Genomic DNA, 11,403 nt, shown 5'->3' with positions numbered 1-11,403 from the left:
CTTCACATTTGGGTTATATTACTTATTATTACAGTCTCTGTTTCTATTTCTTTACTTTACTCATCTCTAAAATCTGTTGAATATACCAATTTAAATTGCTTAATTTTTTGAGGGATGTAAAAGTGCTAAGCCACGTTCAACTAGTTAACCTTAGTCAAAATTTATTATCATATTTTAACGGCCGTTTGTTTGCGATGTTTAAATACGCAGACTCTGTTGTAACTACTCTACCGTTGTCAAATTTGAAATATTTACAAATTTAGATCGTTCAGTGCTGTTTATTTGGAATTCTTATTGACGCAATCGTTCTTGTAACATCATAACTGTCGTCACCGTTAAAGCTTTAGAATTGTGCTAGTTCATATCGCACATTATTATTTTTATTTAAAGCATATATATGAACTCTCTGCTGAAATTAGTCATATAACCTATGTCGTGTTTAACACATATTTAGAATTGTGCAAGCGTCTTACCTGATGTTCGGTTTGACTTTTTTATTGTATAAATTTCAAGATTGTTATAGTTTTATTTAAGTAGACTGATATATGAGTCATTCAACATCACAATCATATTTACTGATGAAGGATATCTGTTATCCGAAATATTTATAAATAATTACATTTATAGTTCCTTTTTTTGTTATTGGTGTTGTTGTGTACACTTTTTAGGCGTTTATATAATTTATTTATTGTGTACATGTATCGTTACTCGTAACGATCCAGCGCCCTCGTGGGAAAAATCGTTGACTATTATTCAGACGTTTTATATATATATATATATACACAATAACAGGTTACTTTGAATTGTTACATAATGATACACAAATGACCAAAATAACTTTTAAACAATTATTACATATTCATAAAACAATGACTATAGTAAGCAGTATCTTGCTCATTTTCAATAATCAAACCCTGTTTTAGTTTAAATGCATTTGGGAGGACAATTTGCAAGCTTTAACAAGCTATGCATTGAACAATAGGTATTTAATCATTAATCAAAAATTATAGACATTTAAATCGTTATTTCGAAATAAGTTTACTTCAGTGCTGGTGTAGATATGGATGCCGTTATTCCAATCATACTGTTGCTAGTTGCTTTGGTAGACGGTAAGAACATTTGTTTAACTGTTCAGAATCAACAATTGTATAAGCAAATTTGCAATAAATGTGTCGTAATTCTGAAAAAAAAAATCACCTAGTCTGTTTGATTTAAAAGATGTTGGCTCATACCAGATGGATACCTTTTTAAATTAACAAATTAATACGTATTCAAAGACAAATAAAATGTCTTATTTGATCATTTATACTATGTCAACGTTAATGTATAAAGCAAAATAACGTATGGTTAAGCCAACATTGAATAAAACAAAACAGTTTGGTTTTTTAAGCTTTAGTTTTGAATGTTCTTTTTTTGTTGCATACGCATTCTTTTTATCCATTTCGTCAGTTTCGTTATGTTTGTTGTATTTCGTCACTTTACTGGCCTTTGATTATTGACTCAATCCGTTAAAACAGATGATACCGTCTACTTGCCTGTAACCTCTAGTTTTTTCTATTGATTGAAAAGTAAAATAACAAAAATACCGAACTCCAAGGAAAAATTCAAATTGGAAATTCCCTTATCAAATGGCAAAAACAAAAGCTCAAACACATCAAACGAATGAAAAAGAACTGTCTTATTTCTGACGTGGTACAGACATTTCCGTAAGTAGGACATGTTGCATTAAACCTGGTTTTATACCTAGCTAAACCTCTCACTTCACTACATTCGCATAAAATTCTATTATATTGACAACAATGTGTTAACAAAACAAATGATGCTATTTTTTAGATGCCTTATATCTTGGTACATCCATTCCTGATATCAAGCTTAGCATTACATTTTGATAAATTCTTTGTCTAGGTAAATGAATTAATTTGAGAATGATTCATTTGTTCAACAGGTCATGTAAATTAGATTTCGAAATGTTACCTGCCAATTCTTTATAAAAAATGTACATCCTGAATGTATGTTTGCTTAATCAAAGCCATGGAAATATTGAAAACAGATTTATTAGGAGCGATTATTCAAAACGATATCTGATAAGTTTTTCAATGATAGAGGTCATTTGCATATAAAGGAAGTAAATATATATCATTATGTATAAGCTAAGTTGAAAAGGGTTTGAATGCTTAAGCATATAGCATTCAAAACTTTAAGTATAGGACAGAAACATGAATTTCGTATTATTCATAATTGGTATATTTGCGTTGATAAATGTGAAAGGTAGGGTAAATTGTACAGAGAGATAATTTTATGTGAAACATGATCTGAAAACTTTTCTGCCTTTTATTGCTTTTAAATTCTTACCCTTTAAATGTTTGTAATTGAAAGGTCGACAATCTAGCACGTATCTTAAAAAATGCAATAGTATCAAAAAGAAAGACGAAAGATACCAAATGGACCTTTTATAGTATCAATTAATTTATCTACAAATGTAGCCCGTTCAACTTTTATCGCCATACAATTAGTTTAACAAATAAACTAACCTTCTTTGTAAAATTGAAGCAGTGTATGTATATTTTTCTATAAATTTTGAAAAGCGCTTTGGATTAACCAAATTCATATTTTGTAATTATCCTTTTCTAGCTCTGTGTCGATATCTCTGCGTGGGGACTGATACTCCCCGAGTGTATCACCAGCTTAGTTGTCAATTCTTTGCTCCTAGCATGAAATATTATATATCTTTTCTTAAGTTCTAAAAAAAATATTCAGAAAATAAGGTCCTTTCTTGAGGCATGGTTGACTTAAGGCAAATTTGAATATTATTCTAGGTTTCTATTGGTCATATAGATGCTCAACAATCCAAGTAATTGCAAAACCTTTTTTTCATAATGACTTACACCTAAAATTAGATTCATATTATCTCAAGCGGATTAAATCACCATGTTAAGTTGACGAATATGTTATCTATAGAGTTAAGTGTGCCTGAAAAGAAAGTTAACGCTTTGTTTTTTAAATGTTTTGGTTTTGTATAAGGAATGTGGATAGGTTAATTTCCCGTTCCCGGAGTAAGCGGATGACGTATCATTTGTTTACGGAAATAGCATTAGACGTTTCGTTTCTGGATATTGACAGAACGGCAACCAAGGCATTTTCTTATGCTTTTTATCATAAATTGATATCAAATTATATAAGATTTGTTTGTTTACAGATGTTTTTATAGATGCATAATATCTTAAATCGATCCTTACATCACAAAAAATCAAGAATGATTTGTGTGTACCTATCCTGGGATGTTCAGATTTACTTCCCTGATATTTGATTTCTTATCTTTCTGACTATCAGTAAATGCCTGCAATGATTTTTTATATGCATCAAGTTACTATATTGTAAGGTTATATTAATTACAGTTAGAGAAAAGTGAAAATTGATTTTTTTCTCTGAGTTTAGGATACTTTAATCTCTCGATTTTCACAATCTTAAGCTAAATTGAAACTAGATTGATCATACATTTTGTACTTTGAAAAATTAAAAACAAAATAGAAAATGCTGTTGTTTTTTGCAGCCTTTAATATTATTCTTTTTCTCTTGCGATCCATTGAGTAATTGTAAGGCTGTAGAATAATGTCAATTAATCGATAATTTTATATATACATTGCGTGTTTGTATTTTCAATTTTCAAAAGCACGTTTTTTTTTTTTATTACAATTTGAACCTATCTGTTTCGTATCTAGAGTTAATAAGTTATAGAAGACATTTTTTTTTTAAAACACTACCAAACACTTTTTTATGAGTTGATTGGTATTGTTACAAATTTCGTTGAAGTGTTCTGCGCAAATGTTAGGTCGAATTCCTGAACAATACCCGATAATTCACAATAATAGGCGGTTAAATCATCGTACCAGTAAATGACATTGGTTTTTCAAAGGAAGTTACTATGTTAATATTGATTTTCATCTGGAACAAGTCGTCCAATTATACTTTATACGATTCACGTCAAATAAACAAGACTATGAATAAGATCTTATCTTTCTTTTTAAATCAGTGATCTATAAGCTTATTCGGCTTTAAAGTTCAAAATTTTTAACAGTTTTGCGCATTTAGTTTGCATAGCTCACCTTTAAAATAAGAATAAAGGTTAATGAATATATTCTGAATAATACATGTCTATATATCATGCTTTAGCAAGTATTGGAAAATTTCATCTAACGAACCAAGCCCTTTACAATTTAGATTTATTGGTTACCTGTTTTAGAAAATGCATAAAATATTTGCCATATTTATCGCTTAAAATTGTTTAAAGCAATCATAAGATCTATCAAACAATGTGACTATATTTTATTGATAAAGACAATTTTAAAGAAAGTGGTATATTTTACCAGGAATTACAACGCACTAAACGTTCAATTTATATAACAGAAAAAAATTAGATCACAAAAATACTGAACTCCGAGGAAAATTCAAAACGGAAAGTCCCTAATCAAATGGCAAAATCAAAAGCACAAACACATCAAATAAATGGATAACAACTATCATATTCCTGACTTGGTACAGAAATTTTCTTATGTAGAAAATGGTGGATTAAACCTGGTTTTATAGCTAGCTAAACCTCTCACTTATATGACAGTCGCATAAAATTCCATTATATTGACAACAATGTGTGAACAAAACAAACATATAATAGGTAAAAATGTCAAAAGTAGGGGTAAAGCAGTCAATATTGTGTTATAATATTAATCACTATAAAAACAAACAAAAAACAAAAAGGCATATAGACAAAACACATAAGCAAAAATGAAAGACAAATACAAAAATCGACCATAATATAAAGTAGAAGTGAAAGATGTATATTCCTGTCATGAAACATATCCAAACAATTGATATGTTCAGTTCAGGCCTATTTGTTTTTCATGCTCATAAACGTTTTATGATAAAATTGAGAATGGAAACGGGGAATGTGCCAAAAAGACAACAACCCGACCAAAGAGCAGAAACCAGCCGAAGCCACCAACCGGAGTCAGGCTTCAGCCGGCCCCTAAACAAAAATGTGTACTAGTTCAATGAAAATGGACGTCACACTAAACTCCAAAACATGTAAATGAACTTAAATAAAAAAAAACATACAAGACTAACAAAGGCCAGAGGCTCCTGACTTGGGACATGCGCAAAAATGCGGCGAGGTTAAACATGTTTTTGAGATCTCAACCCTCCCCTATACCTCTAGCTAATGTAGAATAAACAACCAAACATCAATACGCACAGTAAAACCCAGTTTGAAAGAAGTCCGAGTTCAATGTCAGAATAGGTAACAAAAGAAAATAAGCAAAATGACAATGATACATAATTAAACAAAGAACTACTAGCAGTTACTGACATGCCAGCTCCAGACCTCAATTAATCTGATTGAAAGATTATGTCTTCATCATAACAAGATCAAGCACAATCCCTCCCGTTAGGGGTTAAGTATCATAAAATAATAAAATATATGGGAAGAAAATAACCCGCATTATGAACACGTATTTGCATTGGCTACAAAATATGTTAGTCTCGCGTGCTCTGATTGCTAATATTGTGCATCGAGTGTACTAAGATCTTTATCATGCTGATTTATTCATATTCTTTACATAAATGTGTTTTCCAGGCCAATCAGTATAAAAGGCGATGAGATACAACGAAAAAGAAGGATAAAGAAGGGGGGGGGGGGGGGGGGTGGGGATGTTGCAAACAATTTGATAATGTTCCACCGACACAGGAAATATATGCGGGGAATTGAGTAGAATCGGAAAATTTAGCCTCAGCATCGGCCTTCAATGAACAATACTTAACGTATAATGCGAAGGTTTTTTGCTCTTAAAGCGTGCCATGCTCAATGTACGAAACAATCATTTGATACATATCACATAACTTGAAAATCCCCTAGCAATTGAGGGCTGCCAAGAAGGGACAAAATCCCTAGGTACAAATAGCAACTTTGTCCAATTTCTGTTTTCAAAAATGCTCCCATTAAGTATAAATAAGCTTAATTACCTATTCTGACATCGTACTCGGACTTCTTTTAAACTGAGTTTTACTATGCGTATTGCTATGTGTTTCTTTTTTCTACATTGACTAGAAGTATAGGGGGAGGGTTGAGATCTCACAAAACATGTTTAGCTCCGCCGCATTTTTGTGCCTGTCCGGAGTCGGGAGCCTCTGGCCTTTGTTGGTCTTGTGTGTTTTTTAATTTTAGTTCATTTATATGTTTTGGAGTTAAGGGTGACGTCCATTTTCACTGAACTAGCACACAATTTTATTTAGGAGCCGGTTGAGGACGACCTCCGGGTGCGGAATTTTCTCGCTGCATTGAAGACCCATTGGTGGCCTTCGGCTGTTGTCTGCTCTTTATTCGGGTTGTTGTCCCTTTGACATATTCCCCATTTCCATTCTCTATTCTATTAAGTTTACCAGCTTGGACAAACGTGAAGATTTCAACTTTCCAATTGTCATCATCCAATTTCTCAGGCGTACCATACCCTCTGTCTCATCGAATGGCGTTTCAATATCTCAATTTAAATATTACGTTCGTATATGTTCACACTAAACGGACTCCTGACTCAAAAACTGCTTCAACAGAGGTATATGGAAAACCGACTCAAAACGAATCAACACTGCATAAGTTTTACGGTCACAACGAATTTGTTGACCGAAACGGTGTGTCTGTGTGTCAACTCACTATAAATACTTTTTTCGCATTCATAATTATTTAGATACCAGAAAATTTGTCTGATCTGTTGATTTACTGACATTTTGGCTGATTATGGATTCAGATGGCGGGTGTAGCATGCATAGCAGGAGTCGCTTATCCTGCCGAAGCACCTAGAAATTTTGGAGTAAATGCAATTTTTCTCCTTTTTTTTGCTGTTTACCTTCAAGTTGATTTGTAATATTCTAAATGCTTTTTTGTTGCCTTTATTTGAATTTAGTTTTTAGGAATCGACTCTGCTCGTAGAGATAAAAAGGATCATACGCAAGTCGTTTTAAAATATATGTGGTCGTCTAAAAGAGAGGCGAAAGATACCAGAGGAACATTCAAACTAATAAGTCGAAAATAAACTGACAACGCCATGGCTAAAAAAGAAAAAGACCAAAAGACAATCAATAGTACTCAAAACACATCATAGAAAACTAAAGACTGAGCAACATGAACCCCACCAAAAACTGGGGGTGATATCAGATGCTCTGGTAGGGTAAGCAGATCCTGCTCCACGTGTGGCACCCGTCTAATCTACTACACTACTACATGACAGTACATAGTTTACTCTTTTATTTCGAAACGAAAAATTGTTTTCGAGCGCAGTATGAAATTTCTCGATGTTTTTTAAACAGTGTAGTTTAAAACTTATAAATCGTACAAGGTCAAATTTCTGTATAAGTCCATAATAGAGTCTTACGAATGAAAAAAATTGAGTCCATTTAACTGCAAATGGAGATGGGGATCTGGCATAGATGAACATGTCTCTATTTAGACTCATTTACAATTTGCAGCAATCATTATTTGATGATATACTGCTTTGACTTATAATAACTAACCACACCTATTACTGAATTTACAGGTAAGTCGTGTTTCTTGTCGGGCTATTATCTTTGTACGGGATATGATTGGTGCTGTGCTGATGGTTACATTTGCACCGGGTCTTCAACCTGTTTATCCATTGGGTAAGTACTGTAATGTCTTGAGTATTTTTTGAGTCGTTTTGTTGATTGAAAGGGCATGAGCTGTCAAATTCATGTTCACCAATTTGACCCAAATTCTCATATTTTATTTATAACATACTAAAACGAAAATCCAAATTACAAAAAAGTATAAAAGAAACAATTAACAATGCATGGGCTCGCTATAATGTATTGGCATTTCGTACGTATTTAAGCCTAGACGTCATCTAATTAACCATCGAGATGACCTCCGAAGACTGCCGACGGTCTTTTTTAGCCATGGCGTTGTTAGTTTTTTTTTCGACTTATGAGTTTGAATGTCCCTTTGGTATCTTTCGCCTCTCTCTCTCTCTGATATAATCCGATTAAAACATAAATAATAGATAGGGAACACGTGCTATCCTATTTTTCTAGGTTTGTTTGATTTCATATTATAGCTTTAAAATATATGTAAATCATTGTTTTACCTGTAAAAGAATGACTTTTTGTGGGCCGGATCAGTCCACGAAATGTTTATTCCTGGTTGCTTCCTAATTTCCCTTTTTAATGTTGACATTTTTTTTCTTTTTTAAAGAATGAGACTACTGATGGTCATGTGCTCACACATCTCCTCTAAATGTCAAATTAAAAGGTTGCATGACTACAGATTCATGAGTTGAATTATTAACTCGCAAGTCAATAATACACCAGTGAAAATTTGTGAGCTTATTTTGACGAAATTGAACAAAACTGACTGCTAATAGCGAAATTTACTTTCTATATTCTGCACTTATAAATGTTTGAAATAAGATAAAAATGTTGGCGAATTCGTAACTTATGCCCCTTTAAGTAGAGACCCTATGGAATTCAAACTGATTATACGTAAGGAGATGAATGCACATCAAATGATAAATGGACGATGATAGATGAGTGTTTTCATGGATAATTATTGCACGATGACTACTGCATGTTATATGGACAATGAACGCACCATGATAATTAACACGATGAACTTTGAAACGTTTAAATTTCTATAAGGTATACATAACCCTTAGATTTGCCTCCATGCCATCATAATGAGTGTATTTAAATTTATTATTAGTTATTTAATCATATGGTAATTGTTGTTACATGATAGATTATAAAGTAAAGATGAATAAACCAGTAAATTTTACTCACAAATTTGAATTATAAAAACACATTTATACATTGTCAGTATCGAGGGAGACACTTACTGGCCTGTTATTGTTTTTCTCTACAAATCTATTTTGATGATTGACAAGGACTACTTGAGCTTTTAAAGAAATGTTCATAATGATATAGACAGTTCTACAACTCAACTTATCAGACGATGATTGTTTTATGACTCGCTCTAAAGAAAGTTTGATACTACTGTATTCAATTATTTGCTCGTGTATGTATCTTTGACAAACTTGAAATATATTCTGTTTTCAGAACATTAGTTGGAGCCTGCATTGGAGCTATAGTTGGTCTTGTTTTTTTCATCGTCCTCATATACCTCTGCTGCAGATGTAAGCTTATTTAAGTATACGCATGTACAAGCAAAATCAAATCGAAAAAAGATTTAATTGGTTCAATTAACTAGAGTTAGACAACAGATAATGATTTCTTGAAAAAGGTGATTATCAAAGTAAATTCGCATTTTATTTAGGTGATTTCAGCAGATTCATTCACATTATTTCAAACTCGTGTTAGATATCGAGAGACGACGAATTAGCGCCGAAATTAATAATTTACGTAAATGAAATAAAATGGACATATATACATTCATTTAAAGAAATATGCTTGAGGTTTGAAGCATTATTGAATACAACGGTTACTTAAAACAAATCAAGTTTAAACTGATAAAGAGAAAATGTCTTCAAAGAAGGAGACAATTACCGATGCTGAAGCTGGGTTTCAGAAGTTTCCAAAAAATGTGCTCTGCAAATTTGTAGTGGGGTAATCTTTGCACATGAAATACAGATGATATTTTTGAACAATGTTTTTTAATCGTTACAATATTGTAAAAACTTTATATGTGCATGTGTACACTAAAATGAAACATTCATAAAATGATCAAGTCAATTATAGAGAGGCGAAAGTTTCCAGAGGGACATTCAAACTCAGAAGTCGAAAACAAACTGACAACGCCATGACCAAAAAAGAAAAATACCAAAAGACATACAACAGCACACAAAACACAACATAGAAAACTAAAGACTGAGCAACACGAACCCTCGATAAACTAAACAAATTTTGTTATACAGTCACGAACAAGTATAGTTCTATATGCTGTCCAAACTTTTAATGTCATGCTTTTCCAAGACTGTTTAAGACGCCTTTACACTAAATCCGTTTTGTGTGTACTGATTGATATTTGAGTCTCTTATTAGTTGAAACCAGCTTTGAGCTAGCTGTCAGTAACTGCGAGAACTCTAAGATCGATAATTTTTTGGGTAATTTTTGTCATTTGTTAGATTTTTCTTCTTTGCTTCGTGTTGATCTGACATATCTTACGATTTGTTCTGTTGCACCACTGTCCCAAGTTATGGATGGATTGAGCGCTCGCAATCATGTTTAACCCTGTAAAATTCTTGATGTGTTAATCTCAATTCAGGAGGATGAGATTCAGTGGTAGTCGTTGGTTGCTGTCTGCCGTATTCTGTTCTGTTTTTGTGAATAGGTTTAAGCATAAACTAGGCTGTTGTTTTAATCATAAATCAGGCTCTTGTTTTTTGTCAGGTCAGAGACTTTCATATCCTTTTTTACGATTTGGATATTGCTCATTGGTGGTGACTTAAAGTCATTTTCATCCTCGTCTTTTGGACTGTTCTTGATAGTTGTTTCATTGGCTATCATATCACACTCCTATACTTATAAAACTTTATCTTGAATTAACTTGAAAATGTTTTTGTACACAGCGAAGAAAGGTACCGTTGGAACTGTTGTAGCACATCCAGGTGCCCACACCACAGTAGTTGGACAACAACAGTATGGACAGCCAGCTTATGGACAACCGCCTGCATACGGTCAACCACAGTACTGACAACCAAGCAGTTTTGCACAGCCAGCCCCGGATCTAGCATATCCACCCACTAAACAATAACATTTGTGCTACAGCTGCTGTTTCAGGAACTAGACGTTTATTCTATTTATCGATATTTCATTGTGTGTATTTGATTTTAATACGTTCCCGTTTTACAGTAAAGAAAATAAACGTATGATAGTATTATCCTGTTTCAGGCCTCTAAATCATAAATCGCTAGAATAGTAGATTTATTAAACATAAACTTCCAAAATAGACTTTCTTGTAATTGTTAGCTTTAAGGGAGATTTTATACAGTAAGTTTGTGTACACCAACAAATTTTACATTTAAATTAGAACACCCAATTCAAAGGTATACACAGGGGTTTTGATGCAAATATTTACACTTTTTTTTTTAAAGTGAGTTAGCTGCCAAATGCATGATCATCGCATTGACTCAAACTTTCAAAATTATTTTGTAACATACTATAAATAAAGGTAACAGTAGTGTACCGCTGTTCAATAGTCATAAATCGATTTAAATGAAACAAATCCGGGTCACAAACCAAAACCGAGGGAAACACGTCAACTATAAAAGGAAAACAACGGAACAACATAAACACTGAACTGCTACAAAAACAAACGCCAACATACAAAGAAACAGACTATTTAACAACAACTGCCATATTCCCGACTTGGTACAGGACATTTTAAGAAAA

At 32.7% G+C, this 11,403-nt stretch overlaps 1 protein-coding gene across 1 annotated transcript; it reads left to right on the top strand.

Annotated features, from left to right (window-relative positions):
- Positions 1–949: 949 nt before the first annotated feature.
- LOC127737312 (uncharacterized) lies at positions 950–11,194 on the top strand. Its single transcript, XM_052247902.1, has 4 exons — positions 950–1,109; positions 7,578–7,680; positions 9,112–9,188; positions 10,581–11,194. Exons 1-4 carry the CDS (start codon positions 1,061–1,063, stop codon positions 10,703–10,705), a joined length of 354 nt encoding a protein of 117 aa, XP_052103862.1. The 5' UTR covers positions 950–1,060; the 3' UTR covers positions 10,706–11,194.
- The last annotated feature ends 209 nt before the right edge of the window (positions 11,195–11,403 follow it).

This window comes from Mytilus californianus, unplaced genomic scaffold (genome assembly GCF_021869535.1).
Source record: "Mytilus californianus isolate M0D057914Y unplaced genomic scaffold, xbMytCali1.0.p SCAF_4, whole genome shotgun sequence".
Classification (NCBI taxonomy): Eukaryota; Metazoa; Mollusca; class Bivalvia; order Mytilida; family Mytilidae; genus Mytilus; species Mytilus californianus.
The sequence above is the reverse complement of the archived record's forward strand: the minus strand, read 5'-3'. Positions and strand labels throughout refer to the sequence as shown.